This window comes from Otolemur garnettii, unplaced genomic scaffold (assembly GCF_000181295.1).
Source record: "Otolemur garnettii isolate 467f Iridium unplaced genomic scaffold, OtoGar3 scaffold00028, whole genome shotgun sequence".
In the NCBI taxonomy this organism is placed as follows: domain Eukaryota; kingdom Metazoa; phylum Chordata; class Mammalia; order Primates; family Galagidae; genus Otolemur; species Otolemur garnettii.
Window position 1 is genome coordinate 17,984,489 of NW_003852423.1, and position 25,946 is coordinate 18,010,434.

The 25,946-nt window shown below is 40.4% G+C and overlaps 1 protein-coding gene across 1 annotated transcript in view; it reads right to left on the reverse strand.

The window, feature by feature from the left end:
• AOAH (acyloxyacyl hydrolase) overlaps nucleotides 1-25,946 on the reverse strand; it is a 220,879-nt gene that overhangs the window by 30,412 nt on the left and 164,521 nt on the right. The window contains exons 13-15 of the mRNA XM_003788590.3: nucleotides 21,544-21,626; nucleotides 1,035-1,071; nucleotides 189-263 (exon numbers count right to left, since the gene is read on the reverse strand). Of these exons, the coding sequence (XP_003788638.2) occupies nucleotides 189-263; nucleotides 1,035-1,071; nucleotides 21,544-21,626 (195 nt within the window). The remainder of the gene's footprint in view (nucleotides 1-188; nucleotides 264-1,034; nucleotides 1,072-21,543; nucleotides 21,627-25,946) is intronic.

The window sequence follows — 25,946 nt, forward strand, 5'->3', positions numbered from 1 at the left end:
AGAATTACTGGACCTAATAAGTTCAAAGGGGGCTGATTTCATGTGTATTTAGGACTTGGTTCCAAAATAGAGACATCCAATTGAATAGCAGGCTACAATTATGGGGTGCAGTTGGTTTTGAGGGGGTTGGGGAAGAGGAGGGAACCCACCGCCAAAGAATATGAAAATCTTCTGTCTTGATAACTCACCCGTTGCAGACATCATTTCCAATCATGGCATATATAACGATGGCTGGTTGGTCTAACAGTTGGTTCCTAGACAAGCTGAGAAGACACAGATGGAATGTGCAGATCAGACACTTGGAAGCCTAGCTCTGTGACCAGTGACACAGGCCAGGCCTGTGAAAATAATCTCAGTGCCACCACGGTCGTGGTCAACATTTTGCTGTTTTTCTTTCGTGCCAAGATAGCCAATCAGCATTCCTATTTCCCCTCTTCTTTTCTATAATCATTATCCCATCTCCCTATCAGGCAAAGGCCACATAAATACATAGATTTGAAGAGTGGGTTGAAATCCCATGTAAATAGACGCACTACCATCTTGGCCTCTTTCACGCCATCTGTCACCAGTAAGCATAAGTGTGTCCCTGGGTCACTTGTGTCCACATTCGTAGGACCCACTGACAACTGTGGATCTATAGTGGACTTTGAAAAGATAAGGGCTTCCTTGGGCTTCCATTCGGGGCACACAGATCCTTAATTCTGATTTTTCAGCCCCAAGTAAGCACAAAATGTTTTCTCATTCACAGTGCAGCAGTATGACATAATCTTTTCATCTTTTCAGTTACTTCTGCCAGACCTAAGCTATTCCCACTTTGTATGCATTTTTATAATCCTTTCTTGAGGACAGATGCAAATTAATCACTTTCTATGCTCGCTGGCCTAAGGAGTGATATCCTAGTGTATGGAGAATGACTAACAAGCTATTTATGCTCAGTAGAAATGATTATGAGGTGACAGCAGAGAATTTTCATCCCTTTTTGAAAATGAGAAACAAAATTTAAAAACAGCTTCTTAGATCCGTTTTTCACTTACCTTTCTAAAAATCTCTTCAGGTTTCGGGAAGATGCACCTGAATAATTAAAAGTAAGAAAATAATTAAAGTTAGTGAGTTCAATTTCACACTAGTGAAGTGAGAGTCTGATTGACTAAATTCATGAAAGAAACATTATCATATGGTCAAATGTTGTCCAGACCATGACATTGATGGAAATAACAATTCCAGTGAATTTCTGCAGTGTTTAATCCTGGAACTCTCCTTAATGGGGTTTCTGTTAATTTGGCGTTGTATTAACATAACTAAAATTTCCTGGGATTTATGGGTCTCGAGATAGGAAATATCTTGAGATATTTAATTAATAATTAATTCCTACTAATGGTAAGTATGAATGAGTAAACTCTTTAGTAGATGTGAGAGAAATGTATATATCTCCCACCAAAGAGGCAAACTACCCAAAATATTAAAGAATGGGTTGAAGGATCAGAGGAATAGGATTATTAAGAACTACCTGTGTCCCTGGAGAGCCCCATTTAATTTCTTTCCAGTGGTCGTGCTCCCTCCTAGGGTTCTTTTGTACTGTCTGGTGTTTGGATAGTAGAGTTGATATATTTCAACTTCTGAAATGCTATACAGCACTATTTTTCCCCCAAACCCTGTTACTGTGTGGAATATATCTTTTATATGAAAATCAATCAAGTTTATGGAATGCTTATTTTATTTAGGTACTGTTAACAGCTGTGCCAGGTAGGCACTATAGTATTTCCATTTTCTAGATGAGAAAACTAAGATTCACTTAAGTGACTCTCCCAAAGCCAAACAACTACCAATTTGAATAACTGCAGCTCAAACCATACCCTTCCCTCTGCCAAGCTCTTCCTCCCTGGGGGTTTCTGCTCCTCTGGGCTGGGGTCTAGATGCAGTGACCCCAAACAGGTTTAGTGCCTTTTTGACCCTGGAGGGTAGTCTGCTAGTATTAAGTGAATAATCCTCAGGTGGATGGCACAACTCAGCGGAAGTGAGAGTTGGAGAAACAACCTCCAGTTGCCCCTTTCCAGTAGGAGAATTCTCTTGTAACTTCCAGCCTTGGAGGCTTGGGGCAGATACGTTTATGACAGAGCCAGGGTGTTCTTCCAGTTCCACATGGGGAAAAGGGCATAGTGGCCCATGTTCCACTGAGACCGTATGGCTGTTTGCAGTGAGTGACTGCCACATACAAGTTGCGAGTTGCATGGGCAGCACTGGTGTTCTCTTGGCTTATTCAGAAATGTTAGCCCATTAAGTGAAATTGCTTTATTTCTCTTTTTATTGCAGCAAAATATACATCTCATAAAATTTATCACTTTAACCCTTTTTGAGTGTATGCCTTTCCAAGGCATTAAGTACATTCATATGGTTGTATAACCATTGCCACTATTTAGCTCCAGGATTTTCCATTGTCAGAAATGGAAACTCTAAATCCATGAAAGAATAACTCTCTATTAACTCATCTCCACAGTACCTGACAACCACCATTCTATCTTCTGTCGCTATGAGTTTAATGATTCCGGGTACCTCACGTAGATGGCTCATGAAATTTGTCTAGCTTATGTTCCTTAGCATGTCCTCAAGATCCACCCATGTGTTAGCCCATATCAGAATTTCCTCTTCAAAGTTCTTCATATGGCTTAGTAATATTCATATGCATATGCCTCATTTTATCCATCTATCAATAGCCATTTGGGGGATTTCTGCCTTTTGGTTCTTGTGAATGGTACTGCTATGAATGTGGGAGTACAGGTATCAATTGAAGCCCTATTTTCAATTCCTTTGGGTCTATAGTATACTTATTGAATTCTATGTTTAATCTTTTCTTTTCTTTTTTTTTTTGAGACAGAGTCCCACTATGTCACGCTGGTAGAGTGCTGTGGTGTCACAGCTCACAACAACCTCCAACTCATGGGTTTAAGCAATTCTCTTGGATCAGCTTCCCATGTAGCTGGGACTATAGGCATCTGCCATTATGCCTGGCCATTTTTTGGTTGCAGTTGTCATTGTTGTTTAGCTGGTCCGAGCTGGGGTCAAACCCACCAGCCTTGGTGTACGTGGCTGGCACCATAACCACTGTGCTATGGGTGCCGAGCCCTACGTTTAATCCTTTTTAAGAAACTGTCATATTATTTTGTTTCCTTTCTGTAGTGAGGCAAGGTATTATTAAAAATGCACACAGCAATACAAATTAGAGGCGACCAGTCCACCTCAGCACACAATCATCCTTTTACCCACTCCATTCCTTTGTTGGGTCCCAGCCATGTCATAGGAGATGACCAGATGAGTTAACTATCTCTCTATGCCTGAGGGATAGGGCCTAACCTGAGTGATAGTATCTGGGGGGGTAGATACATTATTACGTGTTGGGAACAATTTTAGAAGGTTAGAGTAAATCCAACCCCAATGCTAGAAAAGAGGAAAGCCCAGTGTGATTTGAGGCCTGCTCAGGGAGGTATCTGAGTTCATAACACTGAGTCCTAAATACAGAGGCCCAAAGTCTTTCTGGATGCGAGATGGCTCCCTCTTGTCCTCCAGAGAGGAGGGCAGGAGGGGAGGCCCTGATGCTGATGTGGTCCCACGGTGGGTCCCCACAGGGCTCACTCGCCAGCTATGCCCTTCATTCAGCTCCAGTCCCACAACTCTTGGCTTTTCATTTTCAGCAAGATGATAAACCAAGAGGTATTTAATTCTCATTCTTTGATTTTTCTCTTAATGAGAAATGAAAACTAATGAAATTGCAACCTGAGTGGAGAAAAAAATTAAAGGACCAAGTCAGACCAATAATGTTCCTCATTGTTCTGGAATTTTGGGTTGCAGAGCACCTACAGTGTGTCCATGAAAATGAAAAGGAAAACCCGTCATGGCATGCCACATGGCAGCTGTCCCCACACCCAATACCACCTTTGCAGCTCAGGACAAGGATGACAAACCAATGGCAACAGGCTGTGGTAAGTTTAAAAAAGGCAATCACACATAGCCAGCCAAGGAGCCAGGAGTTGCCACTCTTCTTTATCCAGATGTTTCCTTTTCCTGGTAGATATTCATACCGTGAACCCAGAATTCTCTTTATTCCAAAGTTCTTGTACTTTCCACTATTTTGGAAGGAAATCTCAGTTTTATGAGGTTATATAATTAGCTTATGTAATTCCCACATCACTGTTTCATCTTAATTCCCCTTTTGTTGTTTCGCTTTCCTTTTGCTAGACTCATCAGCATCTGCATCTGTCTCCCTCCGTCCTCTATTATCTTTCTCCTCCTGTGTACAGACATCTCCCCAGTCGCTGATTTTGCTGCTGCTGCTACAATTAGAGAAAACAGGGACTGGTAGCAAGTGGAGCTGGAAGATGTGACCAGGAAAGAAAGACAGCTCCTCGTTTGTGGGATGAAGCAAAAAAAAGGCAAACATTTGAAGAATCAGAATATTGTTAAGTCCATATTCTGATCTCCACAATCATAGTTCAGAGAAATGAAAAAGGTTTGACCTTGGAATAGGGGCATTTTATTTATAGGTCAAGGCAGTCCAATGGAGAAGCTACTTGTCCCCAGCTAAGGGAAGAAAGGGTCTATGTAGATCTTTAAAGTCAGAATTCTGATTCATTTCTTCTCTTTTAAATAAGACACAGTATATTCTAGGGAAAGAAGAGTTTCCCATGATCTCAGCATTGGTTATCCCTCCATACATGAATTTCAGCTTACATTTCCACTGCTGGACCAGCAAGCATTTCGTATTATGTGCGTTCAGATAAACTGGTAGACAATTTTAAGGACTTCTAAATGAGCTTGTAACTTTTTGTGGCTGGCCCAGACTAGGCACTAAATCTCAAATTCTTAATGAAAAGAGACGAGTTATTTTAAAATACAAGTTTAGGAAGTTTTCATAAATTAAGAAACTCATTAATTCAGCAACATTTATGGAGTATAGTAATCCCCTTGCATTCCTGTCCACCAGTGGGTGCCTGACACCTCAGACAGTACCGAATCCTATATATACTATGCTTTTTTCTATACATACATACCTACCTATGACAAAGTTTAATTTATAAATTAGGCACAGTAAGAGATTAACAGCAATAACTGATAATGAAATAGAACAATTAAGTCGAATAGGGGTTACTTGAGCCGAGCACTGCAATCCTGCAACAGCTGATCTTATAACCAAGATGACTACAGGCGGGGAGTGTCTACAGCATGGATAGACTGGACAAAGGGAGAATTCACCTCCTGGGAGGAATGATGTGGACTGGCATGCAATTAAGATTTATGAATTGTTTATTCTGGAATTTTCCATTTAATATGATCAGGCTGTAGTGGAGATGAACAATCTAAACCTCGGAGAGCAAAACCATGGATGAAGAGGGACAATTGTGTGCCAGGCATTGTGGTAGGTGCTGGGGACATAGCCATAAATAGAAAAGACATGATTCCTGTTCTTATGAAGCTTATGGTTATTAAAACAAGTAATGAACACAGAATGTGAGGGATTCAGAGAATCCCTGAGTCCTAAAAGAAAAATAGGCATTTTATTATTTATCTGAAGTCTTAAGATATGAGCTCATTATTTAATTTCTAATAAAACAACTGATGCTCTTTGCACACGGCTCAGAAACAAATATCTACTTTTATGCTATAGTTGTTACAATTATCTATAGGACGGGGAAGATCCGGATTTTGTGAGTTCTAAAGCTTATATAATTTGGAGGAGGTTCTTTAAGGAAAAGAACAATAAACACAGACCTGACATTAGATGGAAGCTAGAGTGGTAAGAAACAGGGGTGGAAAAACAGCTCATGTTGGTAAGTGTTACAATTACATAGGGTAACCAGGCAAGCAAAGGGCCCCCAAACATCAGTGTCATTAACTTCAAACTCTCAGCATTCCTTAGAGCTGTGGTCCCCAACCCCTGGATTGTGGACTAATATCAGTCTGTGGCCTGGAGGGAATCTGACCTCACAGGGAGAGGTGAACAGTGGGCAAGTGAGTGAAGCCTCATCAAATTCACAGCTGCTCCTGATCCCCCCACCCTGGTTCATGGAAAAAATATCTTCCTTGAAATAGGTCCCTGGTGCCAAAAAGGTTGGGGACTGCTATCTCAGAGTCATGGAAATTGTGGAGCATCGGCCCTAAGAGTGGGACCTTAAGCGTGTCTGGTCAGCTAGCTTATTTGATAGATGAGGCCCAGAAAAGGAGAGAGACTTGCTCAAGCTCCCCACAGCTCATAAGCAGCATTTCAACTAATAATCCATTTCAAAGAGGAACTTAATAATTGTGATGTCTCTTACTAACACACGTTAGTAATAATTGAATTTAGATTATTTCAGTTCTTACATGAGAGTCTGTAAAAAGGACTGTGAGGTGCATTCTGTTAACCACAAATCCACTCACGCAAACCATGAAATGGCCTTAAATAATCAGAGGTCACCAGAGGTCACAAGCTCAGACATCTGCGGGGTCTGGCGGGTGAATTAAATGATCATCCCGGCCTAGAAAGAGAAGTTGCTCCTCAGCCCTGCAGTTCTGTAACACTCACAATGGGGGTGCCAATGTTGTCAGATCTTCTGATTTCACAATGGATGTTGGAAATCTTGGAGTTTATGTGAGATCTTCCAATTTTTTTAATGTGGGTAACTAATCGAATAATTTAAAAAAATGCTTCATGTACCAAACAAAACAGCTGTGAGTCATGTTTTCGCTTGGTTCAGTTATACTCTTGCATCTACAGGGTGACAAAAAATCAACTGATTTGAAATTGCTTTAAATTTTTTTCCTAAAATTTTTTATTTACAGATTACAACTGAGGATACTAATTACATAAATACCTAAGATTAAAAAAATTGACAGTAATTTACAACTTGTGTTTGGTTCCAAATTAAAAAGCAACAGAGTAGTCTGACTAATTTCCCTCCTTCCCTTTTTTCCTTTCCTTTTTGACATGGTGTGGCAGGATGCCTGTGCACACCCATGCAGGGAATAAAGTTGGGAAAGCACAGGGAGTCAGGAAAATTGAGGCGAGACCTTCCTTTCTCTCTCTTTCTTCCCTTCAACATCTCACTCATCACCCTCAGCCCTTCCTCTCATGACTCATCCTCCCCAGTTTATATCAGTAAACATTGAGTATCTCCCTTTCTTCTTCACGCATGGTACTTGGTCTATGACCTTTTGATTCCTGATCGTATTCTGTTTAGTGTTTTGTTGTGTAAAGTCTTGTGTTTTCTGGTTTATTTTTGCTTCTTTCATGTGTGTATGACACTAGGTTTCTTGAAAGTCGGATTTTCCCCTAAAATGCTAAGCACTTGATAGGTGCTCATTAAATAGCTTTATCGGGCATTGGTTTAGAAAGAAAAGTAGAGAAGAGAGGGACATTGATGGCTGTGCCTAGCATCGTGAACCATTCTTTTTTTGTTACCTTCTGATGGCATCATGCTTTCTTGGGCCTCCTGTTAATTCTCTGACCAAATACCATTCTTTTAATTAATTCTCTTTTATATTTCCTCTTCTTCAAGACCCAACGTTCTTAATTTCTGCAGTCTTTTTTCATTCTGAACATTATTCCTGGGTCAGACCATACAACTCAATGATTTCAATAGTTTGTGCTCATAATTGCTAATATTCATGAGCCCAAACCTCCTCGAGTCCATACTCACGCTTTCCACTGTTTGAGGAACATCTCTCCAAATAGAGATATCCCAAATAGAATATGATCAAAACTGAACACTAATTTCCCCACCCCTAACAAGCTCACCCTCCTCATTCCCTTTCTGGATTAATATGCAATGACCTCTAGGACACTGACTCATAGATAAGAAAAGAAACACAATGACTTGCCCGGTCTGCTGAATGAGACATTGTGCCATTATTGTTACCCCACTCCACTTTTCTCTTTCTACATATTCACTCATGATGGGACTGGGTGATGGGAGGACTGGGTAAGAAAAAAAGGCAAAAGACAGTTTGCCCTACCTTCCTGCAACCACAGCTCTACCAGGGAAGAGGCAGGCCCCCCTCAAGCCCCACAGAATTTTAGCCACCAATATGTCCCCACTGTTGGTGTTGTCACTGTCAGGAGACTCCTTTTCCATGTCTAGAGTGAGAACTGGATAGTTCCTTCTGAAGTGACCACTTTCTGTGCCACTGTCCACTTGTGGGTTTTCAGCTGCCTTGAGAAGAGGTTGGGAGATACCAGAAGACAAAACCTTAACCTCTCTGCTGGCTTGGTGGTAATCCCAATTCTGCTTTTCTACTTCAACTGGCCTGTTATTTATTTTCCAGAGTTCTCCAATAGCTGTTCTATATATTCTGTCCAGGTTTTATAGTTGTTTTCAGTGGGAAAGAGATGGTGGGGTGTGCTTACTCCATTATCTGGAACCAGAAACTTGAATGGATTATAGAGTGTGGAAAGTTCAGGAAAAGTGTGATATCACATGCTGATCTAAAATAAAACTAATAATGTCCTTTAACATGAATTAGATTTTTAAATGTTGCAGATTTCACTTGGATATTTATAATTTAGAAGGGATTTTCAGGGGAATGATTTGTCCAATCTAGTTAAAACAATCTACCATGAGAAATTGAAATTCCTTCTTTTCTCCAGAAATGTTTGCTTGCAATAAATGGAAACATTCTAATATACTGACCTTGAGCTCAAAATAGTAGGCACTTAATAACTGTTTGTTGTGACAGTTTCTGATGGTGTTTCTACTACTAAAAATGCTTTCAAATCCGCAAGTGTGGTTCTGAATTTCAGTGACAAACTATCTAAAATAAATGATTCCCTAAAACACATATTTTTAAAAGAATAGAAGAAGAACCACAAGCCTTTCCCTTGTGGTTCTCCAGTCTCAAAATTGGACACAGCTTCACAAATATCCTTCAGTCAATCAGTCTTCTCTCTCCCTCTTCCTCAAAGATATTTTGCCCTCAGAGTCTCCCAGCAGTGAATCACCATCTCCTTATGCTTTTTGGAATCCTATTTATTTCTGCAGGGCCCTCTGCTCAAACTTTAACTTCTCCATAAAGTCTTCATCTCCTTCTCCAGGCAGACGTAAATGCTTTTCATCCCCAGAGGCTTCAGCCTCACTTTATTTTACCGCCAACTTATCAGATCCATAATAGTTTTCTTATTTGTCTCTTTTCCCCATTTGGTTATGGTCTCTTTGAAGGCAGGGCTTTTGTCTGGCTCATCTTCCTATTTCTATGAATAGCACCAACTGAAGTGTTGGAGGGGAAAGAAGGGAGGCGAGTGGTGGAGGAAAACCGAGTGGAAAATAAGAGGAAAGAAAGTGAAAGAGAAGACCAGAGGTAAAACGCGTAGCCCAGGATGCTCTGGAGCTAATGGAAACAGCGGGTTCTCATTAGCTGTCAGTACAAGGAGCAGATGGCTTTCCCCTGATGTCCTTTATCTCAAGCCCTAAACAAAAGAGATGGACTCAAAGGAGCACCCCCACCCCCAGGAGTTCAGGAGTTCTGTCCATTGACAGTTACATTTTAAAAAGTGTAGGATATTTGCTTCTAAATTTTCCTTCTGAAGGTCTGCTTATTCAAGCAGTAAAGGATGAAAATATTGACAAAACAGAAGGATCAAAAGCACACACACTCTTCACATGACAATCACTATCCTGTGTCTTGCTCCTGCCTAAAGGAAGGGGTTGCATGGATAAGTCCACTTGGATCAGAATGTCTCCATTGTTTAATGAGCCTTTGAATTCCAAAACCTTGAAAGCATTAAAAACAGGAATAATAGATAACAAGTAACAAATAATAAATAAATGAATAACAAAAGTTGATTTATTTCCCTATAAAAGAGACGCATCATGAGGAAATGTTTCTGTGTTAAAGGTTTCTGTTATAACTAAACACTGTATCTTAAAGTAGCTGGTCCTTAGGAGAAATAGCAGGTTTGATGCCTGTAGGCATTGAGTATAACTATAAAGATTTGCCTTTTAGATGAAGCATGTCAGACATTGGCACTAAAATCTGTCCCTGTTGCTGTGACCACACTGTTTCAGAGTTCTCCAAACAGAAATGTCCTCATTGTTTCATTATAAATAATTTCTGTTCTATCTTCTCAAGGTTTTGGATTCAGACCAACCCAACCCAACAGTTGAGTTCCCTAAATATTTACTGAGGGTTTACTTCAGCTTGGCAAAATGACTTCTTTTCTTCTTCCCAAATACTCTCCTCTGTGGTTTTTAAAAACTTGTTTTAAAATCTTCATTTTGAAATAATGTTCAAGACGTTGTAAAAACAAGGCAAAGGATTTGCGCATAACTCTTCACCCAGATTTCCTAAAAGTGAAATCTTTAATAATCACAGTAGTTTGATCAAAATCAAGAAATCAACATTGGTAAAATACTATTGCCTAATCTACAACTTAATTTGAATGCCACTAATTGCTCCACTAATCATCATTTTCCTAGACTGGGATCTAATCCAGGATCATGAATTATATTTAGCTACCAGGGCCCTTTAATGTCTTTTAATCTGGATCGATTGCTTAGTTTTTCTTTGTCTTTTGTGACCAAGACATTCTTGAGTAGTATTGGGCATTTTTTTTTTCAGTAAAACATCCCTCACTTTGCATTTGTATTATGTTTGCTCATGATTAAGCTCAGATTATGTAATTCTGGTAAGAGTATAATAGCAGAAGCTTGGTTTGCTAGTTGAAGGTGCAAAATCTATTTTTTTCCTGAATACAGAGCCTGGTGGAGGCGGGGTGTTAATAAAAATAGTAAGTCCTTATATGTGGGACTGAATTCAGCTAAGCCTGCATTAATACTCATTTATATTTTGTTTCTTCTTACTTTTATCTTGCCTCTATTTCTTTCCAAAAAGACCATGTTTAAAAGAGGTCTGGCACAGAAGCTAGAGCAGCGGTTCTCAACCTTCCTAATGCTGAGACCCTTTAAAATTATTTTCATTGGGGTCACCACAACATGAGGAACTGTATTAAAGGGTCTCAGCATTAGGAAGGTTGAGAACCACCAAGCTAGAGTAAGGGATCAAATTCTGACATGCAGCTGACGCCAGGATAAGTGTTCCTCGTCTGAGGCAGCAAGATGGTGGCTGCAGAGGCCAGAACCCATGTGGGGGACAGTGTGGCATGGCCGGCAACATGGCCTTCAGTATGAGACAGATGTAGTTTAAATTCTTTTTAGTGACAAGCTGATGAACCTTGGGCCAGTTACTTAGCCTTTATGAGCCCCAGTTTCCCCATCTGTGAAATGGAGTTGCTTTGTGGATTAAATGAGGACAGAGTATGTGAAGGTCTTAGCACAGGTTCTGGCTTAGAGAAGGTACTTAGTGTTAGCTAGCTAAAATCCATGAATGTAAAAATAATCACAGCAACCGCAAACAGCTCTCCAGCTAAATGCACCCATCCTACTAATGGATATCCCTGGATAATTGGGCCCTGACCAGTGGTCCCTGGTAATATTCTTGGGTAAAACATGATTAATTGTCTAAGTAAAAGGACCTTAACCTGTTCTTTCAGGCCTGGAGTAAGCCCTGCATAGTGGTGTTTCCGTGCCCAGGGTAAGCTCCTTCGATGGTTCTTTTGCTTATAGAGGCAGCAAAATCCTTTCTGTGAGGTTTCTTTAAGTCTAGCAGCAGGATGGACGGCTCCCTCCTGTTTACTCTTGTTAGAACATCTCTCAGAGGCGGTTTTTCTCCTTCTGCTGGACACTGTAGGGGAGGAAAGATTTTTTTTCCTTTACCCAGCTTAGGCTCTCCAGCTAGAACCCTGTACACTAGGCTGGCCAAAGACAGACTCACTAGAGAAAATAAATAGAAGTTCATTGACATGTGCATGGTGCGTGTCTAGACTGGAGTACACAGCAAGGAGAAGCCCCAGGGAGGTCTAGAACTTGGTATTCTGTACCTACCGACTTAGGATAAAGGAAAAGGAGTTTGGGCTTCTGCATGGGAGAGGAAAGTCACTGGAAAGTGACCAGGAAATGCCTGACAAACAGGCACTGTTTAGTAAGATTCCTTTATACAGATTTAAGGTTACAATTGCTCACTACCAATAACACTTCAGAGTTCTCCCCTGCCTGGTACAGGGAGAGGGAGGCACCTTTTACAAATGGAAATTTCTTTTACAAATGTAAATTTCTTTCACAAAAGAAAAGCTTTTATATGCTAGTTCTCAGTGGCCTTTAGCTCAAAATAATCAATAAGCCATGTGGTTCTCAACCTTCGTAATGCTGCGACCCTTTAATATAGTTCCTCGTGCTGTGGTGACCCCCAACCAGAAAATAGCAACAAAAATAATTTTCTGGTTGGGGGTCACCACAACATGAGGAACTGTATTAAAGGGTTGCGGCATTAGGAAGGTTGAGAACCATTGCAATAAGCCAAAGAGGCCTGATCAACTCTCTGGAGCTGTTCCTCTCCCTTGCCAGTCTTTCTGATGTGTTGGGCCCTGAAGTCCTCATCCTGCTTCCTCGTGTGGCTCATTCTCAGAGCAGTGATGAGCTGAGAAAATCCAGTTCAGCATCATCCAAAGGGAGTGAGGCCAGCTGTGGTCACAGAGCAACCATCATGGGCACCCAGTTCCGCCCATCCCATGGAAACCCCAGTGCCTCGATGTGAAGGTGTTTTCCCTTCACTCTGGCCCTGCTCCAGGGCTCCCTGCTCAATTCTCCCTAGACATTCTTCCTTCAGCCCTTCCCTGACCAAGCCTCTCACCCCACTTTAGCCTTCCCATCACTTTCTTAAGTAGATGACCTGCATGTGGCCTGAGTGTTGCTCCTTCCCCAGTCTCTCTAGGCCAGTCAGATCCTCTCCCATTCTCTAGATGGCTTAACCAAGGCCCAGAGAAGGGGACTAGCAAGGTGAATTGTCAGGGTGCAGAGGGTGGGAGGTGGATGTGGGTGGGCAACTTCAGAGGTTCTAGACCAAATCTGGTTTTCTGCAAGGGGTTAAGGGGTGGGGATGGGCAGGTGAGGCTGCAATTACATGCATCTCAGCAAAGGGTTAAAATTCTCCTTTTTTCATCCCTGCTATTTCAGGTGAGTCCCCTGCTGGGCACTTTCCCCCTCAGTGTGCATAGAGAGGGGAAGCTGCTCCCAATGGACAGAGAGAATCCTGGTCCCAGAAAAAACATGTTGTTAAGCATTTTTAAATTTCTGAAAACAAAACAACCCCAAACAGGTGTTTATAGAAAGGTTTTGTTAAACTCGCAAAAACAAAACAAGGAAGGCTGCCAGTGAAAAGCACATTATATTCCAAGTGAGTAAAGTCTCCTTTGGCAACTGTAAAAAGGGGCTGTGTGCCTCCCATAAACCCGTCAGCACGGCCTCCTCCAGAAGCCTGCCACAGTGACAGGTGTTGGTTTGGAACGAGTGTTGGCTTGTTTTTTAAGAATTTTATTCATTCATTTATTTATTTGTTTAATTATTTTTGAGACAGAGTCTCACTCTGTCACCCTCGATAGAGTGCTATGGAGTCACACCTCACAGCATCCTCAAACTCTTAGGCTTAATATATCCTCTTGGTTCAGTTTCCCCAGTAGCCGGGACCACAAGCACCAGCCACAATGCCCAGCTAATTTGTCCACTTTTAATAGAGACGGGGTCTTGCTCTTGCTGGTCTCGAACTCCTGAACTCAAGCAATCCACCTGCCTCTGCCTCTCAGAGTGCTAGGGTTACAGGCATGAGCCACCTCATCCTGTTGGATGTTGGTTTGTTTTTATTTTATTATTTTTTATTTCAAATTAATATGAGGGTATATATATTTTTAAGTTACAGTGTTCTCTCTTCCAAGGTCAAATTCAAGCTGTAGAAGAGCACTTCACCCAGGGTGCTGCATACCCTTGCCTTGTGCAACACAGACAGAGAGACAGACAGAGTTTAAGTTCTTTTTAGTGACAAGCTGATGAACCTTGGGCAAGTTACTTAGCCTTTATGAGCCCAAGTTTCCCCATCTGTGAAATGGAGTTGCTTTGTGGATTAAATGAGGACAGAGTATGTGAAGGTCTTAGTACATGTTCTGGCTTAGAGAAGGTACTTAGTGTTAGCTAGTTAAAATCCATAAATGTAAAAATAATCACAGTGAGTTGTGCTCCCTCCTCCTGCCAATGTTGGTTTGGTTTTTAAAAGCAGATGAGTATTATTTACTTTGAAAGTAGATGTCTCATAGACCTTCATTTACTTAAAAATATGTATTTTATGCCACTTTAGCATTTGTTTTTCTTCTACCTTTTTTTTGTCTTTTATCTATTTTTATATTTCATTGTGGCAAGAACACTTGATGTGAGATCTACTCTCTTAACAGATTTTTCCATGTACAAGGCGGGACTGTCATCTATAGGCACAATGTTAGACAGCAGATCTTTACAACTTATTCATCTTGCATAATTGGAATTTTATAGCCTTTGAACACCACCCACCACCAAATCCCTGGCAACCACCATTCCACTGTCTGCTTCTGGGAGTTTGGCTAGTGTAGATGATTCACTGAGTGGGATTATGCAGCATTTGTCCTTCTCTGACTGGTTCATTTTATTTAGCATAGTGCCTTGGAAATTGATCCATGTTGTTGCATATGGCAGGCTTAGTAGTATTCCATTGTATATGTATACTACATTCTCTTTATCCATTCACTGTTGATGAACATTGAGGTTGTTTCTTTTTTCTTTTTTATTCATTGCAACAGACTCTCACTCTGTCACCCTGGGTAGAGTGCTGTGGTGCCATAGCTCACAGCCTCCTCAAACTCTTGGGTTCAAATGAACCTCTTGCCTCAGCCTCCCAAGTAGCTGGGACTACAGGTGACTGCCACAGCACCCGGCTAGTTTTTCTGTTTTTAGTAGAGATGGAGTCTTAGTCTTGCTCAGGTTGGTCTCAAACTCCTGAGATCTAGCAATCCACCAGCCTTCGCCTCTCAGAGTGCTAGGATTACAGACATGAGCCACTGTGCCAGGCTGTTTCTACCCTTTGGCCGTTGTGAATAAAGCTGCCAATGAGCATGGGAGTGCAAATTAATATTTCTTCCAGATTCTGTTCTGAATTCTTTTGGGTAAATACCCAGAAGTCAGGTTTAATAGTTCAATTTTCAATTTTGTGAATAAACTCCATACTGTTTTCCGTGGCAACTGTAACCCTTTATGTTCCCACTAATAACGCTCAAGGATTCTAACTTCTCCATAGCTTCACAGGTGCTACTTGTCATATATAGTTTAGATGATTATCCTAACAGGTGTGAGGTGACAGCTCATAGTGGTCCTTACTCTTTATTTTAAATAAAGCATAACTTGCCAAGTCTGGTTTTTGCCCACTGTGGAGGTATTCTTGTTGGCAAGAGATTGCTGTTTATGTTTTACTTCTTTTCAAAGGTGAAATGTGACTCCTTAGAGTCATTTAGGTTAAAAAATGTGTGTTAGAGTAACAACTACAACCAAAAAATAGCCAGCTTTATGGCTGGTGCCTGTAGTCCCAGATCCTTGGGAGGCTGAGGCACTTGAGCCCAAGAGTCTGAGGTTGCTGTGAGCGGTGACACCATGACACTCTACTGAGCCCAACATAGTGAGACTCTGTTTCAAAAAAAAAATAAATGTGTGTTGGAAGGACAAGTCCTTATTGTGGGCAGCAGATGCTAAACTCAGTGCTCAGAATACCAGTTTTGGCCTTCCCATGCCTCCTGTTCCCTGTCAAACTGGAAGTCACACTTATAGCAAATAAACTGACCACAGGCTGAGACATAGCCACAGACTATAACGGGCTTGTGTGATGGAGCAGACAGCGTCGTTGGTCCAAACTGCTGGGTATGGTAACAAGGTGGGGTCAGATCAGGCAAGGACAGACAGAATTGCAGAAAATTGAATATTTTTTAGGTCTTGACTGAGCACGAGGCCCCAAGGATTAGTGCTTGGGTCTCAGAGAGTGGAGTTCATAGCACAGGTGTAGGAAGTGTCCCACCAGGGAGACATCCTGCCTAGTGCTACATACAGGTGGTCTAGTCCTGGAGGGGTGAGCATCTCTTTTGGAGGAGGGTGAAACCCTCATCCACTTTGTCCCCACCCTATGCCTCCCCCAGCCTCAAGCTCATCCCAGAGCCTTAAGCCTAATTAGACAAAGCCTCTCTCTAGCCTCTTCCATTCCTTAGCCCAGTGGTTCTCAACCTCTGGATTGTGACCTCTTTGTAACAATGAAAATACATCCTGCAATCAGATATTTACATTATCATTCATAACAGTATCAAAATTACAGTTATAAAGTAGCAACAAAATGGTTAGGGGTCATCACAACATAAGGAACTGTATTAAAGGGTCATGGCATTAGGAAGGTTGAGAACCGCTGCCTTAGCCCCACCACGCTCATTGGATCCTTGGCTACCTGGCCCTCAGTGCTTACTCCTGTCCTCCTTAATCCCTGCCCCTGTCCTCTGGTTCCTCCTCAGTGGAGTCCTGAGCCGGCTCCTAGGCAGCCATCTCCCACCCTCAGGGCTAACTCTGCTGTCCTGTTCATTCCCCTCTGTCCTCTGCCCTCACTCCCCTACAGAATCCTAGCTTTTGTCTCTTCTCATTCCTGTCCCTAACTCAGTGTTTTCCTCCCAGAGGGAGCCCCTTCTTTCTGCTGGATGCTCCTGGCCTGTCCAGCTGCCCCACCCCTCCCATCAGCCTCCTGCCTACTGCAGTCTCAGGGGCCTGGACACCCAGTGCTTGATCCCTTCTGCCGCCCTCTACTGGGAGCTGCAGGTCTTCTTATGTTTGACATGTGGCTTTTAGGTTTATTTATTTATTTTTTTCAAATCTACTTGTTTCTTTTTAAAAACTTTTGACTTTGACTAACCAGTAGGAATATATACTCAGATGAAAGAAATAAGACCTAGTGTTCAATATGCCAGCAGGGTGACTACAGTTAATGTTAATCTACTGTACAATTGAAAACAGCTGAAGACAGTAATAGGAGTATTCCTGGAGTAAAGAAAATATAAATGTTTAAGGTGATAGTTATCCCACTTGCCCTGATCTGATTATATGGGTGTATCAAATTCTCACATTTACCCCCACAAATAGGTGCATCTATTATGTAGCAGTAAAAAATAAAAAGTTATTGCCAACTCCCCAAATTGTACTTTTGACAATAAAAAAGTGACTGCTTTTTTAAAATACTGAGTAAGTAATAATACAAACAGTAGGCAGAATTAGTGACAATTGTTTCAGTGGTGTCCTAATGATGAGGATTAAGGAAGCCTGTATTTTTCTCATATAACCTTACAGCAGCCCCGTGAAGTTCGGGCATTTACTGGTATCATAGCTGTTGTGCAAGGTGGCCCCATTTGGGTCAGTGATGCACCAAGTTTTGTGATCAATTCCATGATGTCATATGACACAGTTCAAAGAACTAGTTTTAATGGGGAGAGGCTGTGTTTGCAGAAAGCAGCTGTCCCCCTCACCCGCTCATGCCACCAACTTTGGGTGTAGCCTCTCCTCTAGATGACAGGGTGAAGATGGCCCACTCACACTGGCTTGTTGTCTAGGCAACCCAGGAGGAGATTGGGTTTGCCTTGGCAATTTTGCTCCCTGAACTGTGATTCCCATTTTATAGACACAGAAACAGGGGAAAGAAATTAAACCATTGGCTCCAAATGCATAGCAATTCCAGAGCCCAAATTCAAAACCAGTTGATTTTATACTTCAAGGAAAGGAGAAAATTTTATGAGGCAACAAAGAGGGGAAGGCCTCTCTGCTCTCAGTTCTCCGGACCTCACTTTCCATCTCTGGGAAGTGATGTTCTGTGAGGAGCCAGCCAAGGCCATGGTCTTTTGGCCCCTCCCCACTTCAGTGCACCTGTTGCCTCCCAGCCTGGGCCATTCTGGCATCTTGGGAGCTCCAGAAGCCACTGTAAATCATCTTCATTGCTGAATGTTAAAAAGACTTGGCAGGAGCCTTGCTGTTCTTAACTCCCACACCCAGAACGATCCCCTGAATTAAAGATGCCTTTTACTTTCTGCATTTAAAATGCTTTATAATCACTGATGGTGGTTCATGCTAAGGAGGCATGGGAATGTTTGGGATCTCTTACCTAAGGATCAAGATGAAAAGAGGAGCTGTTTCCTTAATTTTTTTTTTTTTTTTTGAGACAGAGCCTCAAGCTGTCCCCCTGGGTAGAGTGCCGTGGCTCACAGCTCACAGCAACCTTCAACTCCTGGGCTCAAGTGAGTCTCCTGCCTCCGCTTCCCAAGTAGCTGGGACCCCAGGCACCCGGCTTATTTTTTGGTTGCAGCCATCATTGTTGTTTGGCAGGCCCAGGCTGGATTTGAACCTGCCACCTTAGGTGTATGTGGCTGGCACCTTAGCCACTTGAGCCACAGGCACCGAGCCTGTTTCTTTAATTTTTATTACACAGTTTTTGAGAAACACTTTCATATGCCATTCAACTCTTTTTTCCTCTTTTTCTCTGGCTGGTTCTGAAAAATTAGTGTAGCCCCATAAATATGCAGAATGCAGAAAGCTGATTTTTCCTATATCTAATAAAAACCTTGGGGAGTAATTGAAATAATTTGGCGTGGGTAGTCAGGTTACATGCTTCAGAATATCAAAAGAAAATCCTTAGCAAGAAAATGCAACAGAAAAGAGGAAGAGGGGCTGGAGAAGCAAACCAGAACATTAAATAATGAGTAATTGACAACCTAAAAAAAATCCTTTTAGAATTACATTCTTAGAAAAATAGTTGAGAAGTATCTTCAAAGAAGTAATACTAGAGAAAGTGTACATTTTACGCATTTCTAAGGGGTGCAAATTCAAAGAAAAGGAAGAAAATGATTCCTCCTCCTTCCTCTGCATCAGTTCATTAGACAAAAGAAGTCTGACAGAAGCCACAGGTTTCCATCAAATTTTGACATGATGTTTTCGTGATCAGGCTTCCCTCCCATCTCCCTTCCCTCTTTCATCCCTGCACTCTGAATTTTAAAGGAATGTTGTCAAGATCACAAAAAGATAACCACCTCCTACCAAGTGTCCTAGGTACTTTTTGGAATATCTTCTTCTGGTCTTTATGATTTTATGAAAGATGGCTAAATGCATTGTGGGTAGGAAAGTGATGTTGACTTGGCACGTCTGGATCTCGTTAAAGAGAAATGCTAGATCAGAGTCACACAGAGCAGAGAGTGGCCAGCTCTCTACCACCACCACTCAGACTAACATGCTACCACTCACTAACATGCTCTCACCCAATACTAATGCCTGTGTGACCGTGACCAAGCCCTTTACTGTTTCTAGACTCAGTTTTTAGGGTATTTTTTTTAAAAAAAGGTTATTTTTATATAAAATAAAATCTTTGGGAACAGAAAAGTAGAAAAACTGAAAGGAATTGCTCAAAACTTATTATTGACATGATTTTGGTATGTCTTCTACCAACCTTTTTTCTTAGGTACAGCTGTTTTTTTCTTTTCAAAAATATACTAGAAATAAAAAAAGACGTTTTTATGAAAATGACACTGGCACTTGAAAATGACATTTGCGTTTGAATGTTTATAGCAGCACAATTCACAATCGCAGAGATGTGGAAACAACTGAAATGCCCATCACTACATGAATGGATTAATAAAATGTAGTATACTATTCAGCATTAAAAAAGATGGAGATCTAGTATGTTTTGTAACAACCTGAATGGAATTGGAGGCCATTATCCTAAGTGAAGTAGGATAATGGAAAGAATGGACAAACATACACCACATATACTCAATACTAAATTGGAACTAGTTGACCGACACTTATGTGCTCGTATGGAAGCAAAACTCAATGAAATTCAAATAGGTGGGATGAAGAGAGGAAAAGGCGATTGGTAAGTTCACAACTAATAGGTACACTGCATGGGTACATCGCACACTTTCTGGGTGAAGGACACATTTATGACTCTGAATTAAAATATTCAAAGGCAAACTATGTAAGCAAAGCAAGTATACCCCCATAATATTCTGAAATAAAAATAAAAATACAGTAGAAATTGCGCTATATGATTTAATTTTATATCCTATATTTTCTTTTTCCCAAATAAAGATGTAGTTGATGTTTAGTTATCATTTTCCAGCGCTCCATTAATATTCCACACGGACGAGTTTTTGTTGTTTTTCACAGTCTACGTTTACAGAAGGTGTTTGACCGTGTGGGGGCCTGTTTGAGTCTCACTGAAGGAAAGAGAGAGTGCAGCCGGAGTTCTGATATCCGCTTTGTATCTGTTATGAGTCACAGCCAGATTTGATTGTAAATATCCACAAATCCTGCTTGTTGCTTGTGTTCATAGGCAGAGAGGTGAGGCTGATCCCTTTCTGGAGATCATCTCAGATCATAGAGCATTGATTGGGCTATCTTTGTCTCTGGGTAGAAGTTCTAACTCTGTCACTCACTCTCTTTGTGACTGGGGACAAGGTTCTGGGCTTTTCTGTGCCTCATTTCCTCAGCTGTAACTACTCAGATATCATCGTAGTTCCTTAATTCTGAGAAATACATTTGAACACACTTGATATTGGTTGAGTGCTGCAATCAATGGGCACATTATAATTTTTCCTTCCTTTTCCCTCCCTCAACACTCCTCAGAGCTATTAAAATCAATGATATCTCAGCCCTGAACAAATTTAATAATACTTGCCTTGCAGTGTCTGTTGTTGAAAAAATTAATGGAGATATACATAAAGTGTTCTTAGCCCTTGGTAAGAGTCCAACAAATGGCAGCTATTATTAGTAAAAAAATCTGTTTTGTTCTTGGAAGACTAGAACATTTATGTGTCTAGAATGTTTATTAAAGGAAATACATTATTTAGAGGTCACATATTTGGTTAAAACCTGTGCTGCTTGGAAAGTTCCTCCACATCTTTTGTTAATTAGAGATGGCAGATAGGTTTAACTTCAGGTGCCAAGTCTAATTTTTGATGACGATTGTCAGAAGTGCTGTATTTTGAGGACTGCTGAGGCAGACAAGCATGCCAAGTTTCCTTAGTAACATCGTCCCCAGGCTTAGGAAGAAGGAGAGGTAACACATATGCTGCTCGTCATCTCCGTGTTATGATGTCACAAAACACTTCTTGGCAATTCATTAGGCCTTGGTTTACCAATCAGGCATGCCATTCAAATCTTCCATCAATAGGCCATTTCCAGGTCCAAGGTAGAAGGTTGAAACCCACATGGGTGACACTTAAAACTCCAGCCCCAGCAGAAATATAGGAAACCATCAGAAAGGGCAGAGCTTTTGCAATGACCTTGATTTTGCCCAGCCCTAAATTAGCTGACATTTATTTAGGTCTTCCCTTCTGAGCCTTGAATACCCTGCATCATAGCCTTTCTACAACTTGTTGGGTGACTGGTCTGCCCCTTAGTCCATCTGGTTTTGTTCCCTTTTGCTGTGGGTAAATGGCTCCATGCATAGGGCCCTTCTCTCAGAAAGGGCAAAGGTGTTGGAAGAGAGATTACTCATTTCATTCTTTGCTCCTTGTTATCTAAATCTCAGCTTTCAGAGTACTTATGAAACAAAATCATTCATTACAGGCACATGACTGGAGGCTTAAATAGGAAAGTTACATACCATTTTTTGAAATATTCTGGTAGTCCCTGTGATTGCAGTGGTTTCTTTCTCGTAAACGAAGGTAAATAGATTTTTCTTTAATTCTGAAACAAATATATATGTATACATTTGATATCAGGATACTCACATAATGAAGTTCAAAGAAACATGTTTTTATCATGATTTCTAAAACTACAGTTAAAATAAACTCAGAAAATCAAATCTCTGCTGATAAGTTTCCCCTAAACTGTGAACATATTATTGGGAGCTCTTCCAAAAAGCGGTCCTATGAAGTGGGTTGAGTTGATGTGGTAAGAGAATTGTTGAAGATATCAAACTTCTCCTTTTGTATGGAGACCTTTAGAGTCATCTCTTTCTAATCTTTTCACCAAGAGATCATCTTTATCCATTCTGTCATTTTGAACCTGACCATGAAGCTATGGTAGACACTCTTTTTGTTCTTCAGATCTATTTTCCCCTTTGCACATTGTAAGAGAATTTTAGCGGACCTGTGTCTGCCCTGAACAATGAGTGCATTTCCCAGCTTCTGTTGTAGTTCGTAGTGACACATCAGTCACTAAGCTTTGGATGGTGAGAAACAATTAGAAGTTCCCAGCAGCAGTTGAGACAATGGCCCATGCCAGTAATCCCAGCTACTGGATGACTGAGGTGAGAGGATTTCTTGAGTCCAAGAGTTTGAATTCAGCCTGGACAACATAGCGAGACCTTGTACAGAAGTATGCAGTGGCTTTCTGGTAATGTTTCTTAGGGATGAACTGAAAGGAACCTGGATCCTAGGGGCTAGGTAGAATTGAGCTCCCAAACTTAGATTACACATGTGGAAAATATTCCCACATGTTGTTTTATTTAAACTTCCCACATGTTGAGTCTCAGCTGAATCAAATATTGATAGACACAGAACTTCCTAAAATCCTTTTTGAAACAAGGCCAGAAATAAACTAATGAATACTAATTTAACTCAAAAATATTTGATTGCTCTTCAAATGTCTTTTATCTTCTTTTCACTATGGTAATTTCATTTCTCACAAGCTTACATACAATCACCACTGTATGTATGTGCTATGTAAATCTCACTCCCTGTATTACAGAGGTTGGTGCCTGTCTCAGTGCTTAAGAAAGGCAAGCATGTATCCTGTTGGGCATTCAGGATGCATTGAAAATTATAGTCTTTTCTGAAATCTGAGAAAATTAATAGTGTTTTCTAATAGAAAACCAAGATGTCTTAGCAATATTTCATGTACAGTTTTTGCTTTGTGGTACAACTTTCAGGTGAATGAAATATTTAATTTATTTTTTTTAAATCAAAGTTACCCAGCACATAGTTTAAAAATTAAATTAATTTAATCAATAGACATTTATTGGGCATCTATTATATTCCAGATACTAGTGTATACACTTGGGTAACGTTGGCAAATGAAAAAGACAAGATCCCTGCCTCTCTGTGTTGTTGATATTCCAGCAGGAAAAGGCAGATAAAAACACTAAACATCATAAGTAAACAAATTGTAGAGCATTCTAGAAAGTGATAAATTTTATGGAAAAAAGGAGAGTGGCCAGAGGAAGTCTAATTGAAAAGGTGAATTTGAGGTGGTGACTCTTACAGAGCCAAATAGTGTAAGCATTGTGTATGTAAGGCTTGTACTGATAAACAGTGATCTCACCTTCTCCTCTGCCTCCATTTCTCCATTCCCAGAGACAACTAATTTCAACATCACTTGACTGAGTCTTTTGGTATTTTTCTCCTTGTCTTTATTTATTTATTTTTGGCCAGAGCTGGGTTTGAACCTCTGACATATGGGGCCGGCACCCTACTCCTTGAGCCACAGGCACCATCCTTTCTCCTTACCTTTAAATCAAGTTCTTTTAAGGCTACATCTTGATTCTTAGTCTTCGACATTATTTATTTGCTCCTTACTCTGGAAGAGGCAGATTTAGCTATTCACAACTGATCAATGATTGCTTTCTTTCCCCCCTCTTATATTTCCCCTTTATTTCCTTGGCATTAATAGCTGTCTTTTGCTTCTTTGCTTAATTTTCTAATCATTTATCATCAGTTGACCCTTAAATATTCTACAGTTGCTTGATCTCCTTTCAGTATGCTCCAGTATACCAGATAGTTTGTTGATTTCATTTCATTGTAAAATCTCTTCTGCAGCCTCATAACCTGCTTCAATCTGGGCTTTTTGTCCTTACCCTGGTGCACAGGGGTTAACCTGGGAACTCCTTTCCCTGCTATCCTGGGGGTTTTCTTCCCTTCTTCCTGAGTTGTTGGAACTCCTATTTCCTGGAAGCCTATAGTGTTCTTGTGTTAAAGAACACTTTAAAATAGCTTTGAAGGTTATGTGGGAAGAAGCATTATTATTATTATTTTTCTTAGCACGTGTATATCTGAAAATGTTTTTAATTCTTTGACTTGATTGCTGGTGATGTATAAGGTGGGCTGGAAACAGCTTGCCCCATAGTTTAAATATAAATAGAGTTCATTGAACTTAGTGGGGAAAAACGTGAAGTGGAGAAGGAGCAGAGTTCACATTGTTGCTGTGGTCTCACGATCTCATAGGAAGCTGTCTCTGACAAGACACATGTGAGGCAGGAACTCTGCTTCTTAGCACTTTATGTATTATTTGGGAAAGAGGGTTGTAGTGTTTCTAAGTCATTATGTAGTAACAATAATACATTTATTTTTTCTTTCTCTCAGCATAATTATTTCTGTTTATTTCCTGGTACATAATATTTATACACATTTATGGGGTATTTTGCTATATACATAGAATGTATAATGATGTGCAGTGTATTTAAGATAGCCATCAGTCTGAGTATTTATCATTCCTATATGTTGGGAATATTTCATTATCTCCAGCTATTTTGAAATGTACAATATAGTGTTGTTAACTATAGTTACCAGATTCTGCTAATGAACATTAGAACTTATTCCTTCTATAACTGTATGTTTGTATGCATTAATAAATTTCTTTTCATCTCCCCACCCTCTCATTCTTCCCAGATGCTGGTATCTATCAGTCTACCTCTATCTCTGTAAGATCAACTTCCTTGGCTCTCACATATGAGGTTGGACAATTAAGTTTGTGAACTCATCCTAGAAAAAGTGGTACAGTCCTCACTGCTGAATATCACTATGGTCACCTTTGAGGTCCTCCCTTTGGGAAATGATGCACTGGTGCCAGTGCCTAGTCTACACTTCAAAGCAATTTTGGAACTCTTTTTCTGGAATGGCCATCAGAGTTGTCCTATGAGGTCTGAGAGGTCTTGTGCACTCTCCCTAGAAAAAGTGCTCTGAAGGGTGGACTAGGCACTGGCATCGTGCATAGCTTCACGAGGAGAGTACTACTTTGAAGGTGACCATAGTGATAATCAGCAGTGAGGTGTGTCGTCTTTTTTCTAGGAGGCGTTCACAAACTTTATTGTCTGGTTTCGCATAAGTGAGAATATATGATATCTGTCCTTCCGTGTCTAGATTATTTCGTTTCCCATAATGACCTCTAGTTCCACCCATGTTGCTGAAAATGACAGAATTCCTTTCTTTTTCTATGTCTGAGTAGTATTTCATTGTACACACACACCACTTGCTCATTGATGGACACTTAGGTTGAGTTCATATATTTGCTGTTGTGAATAGTGCTGCAATAAACACAAGGGTGCAGGTATCTTTTTGATATACTGATTTCTTTTCCTTTTGCTAAATACCCAGTAGTGTGATTGCTGGATTGATTGAAGTTCTAGTTTTAGTATTTTGAAAAATCTTCAAACTTTTTTTCATAGTGGCTAGAATTTACATTCTCAACAGTGTATAAGATATACTTTCTTACCACATCCTTGAAAGTATCTGTTATTTTTCTCATATTTTTAATAATAGCCATTCTAACTGGGATGATATTTCATTGTGGTTTTGATTTGCATTTATCTGATGGCTAGTGATGAGCATTTTTTCATATACTTGTTAACCTTTGGTATGTCTTCTTTTGAGAAAAGTCTATTCATGTCTTTTGACTGCTTTTTAATGAGATTATTATTATTACTATTATTTTTGCTGTTTCATTGTTTGAGTTCCCTGTGTATTCTAGATATTGGTCCCTTGTTGAATGAATAGTTTGCAAGTATTTTCTACCATTCTGTAGGTTGTCTTTTCACTCTGTTGATTAATTCTTTTGCTGTGCAAAAGATTTTAGCTTAATAAGGTCCAATTTGTCTGTTTTTATTTTTATTGCCTGTGCTTTTTGAGGACTTAGCTACAAATCTTTGCCTAAACCAATGTTCTTAAATGTTTCCCTTACATTTTCTTCTAATAGTTTTGTAGTTTTAGGTCTTATGTTTAAGTCTCTAATCAATCTTGAGTTGACTTTGTATATGGTAAAAGACAGAGGTTAGGCTTCATTTTCTTCATA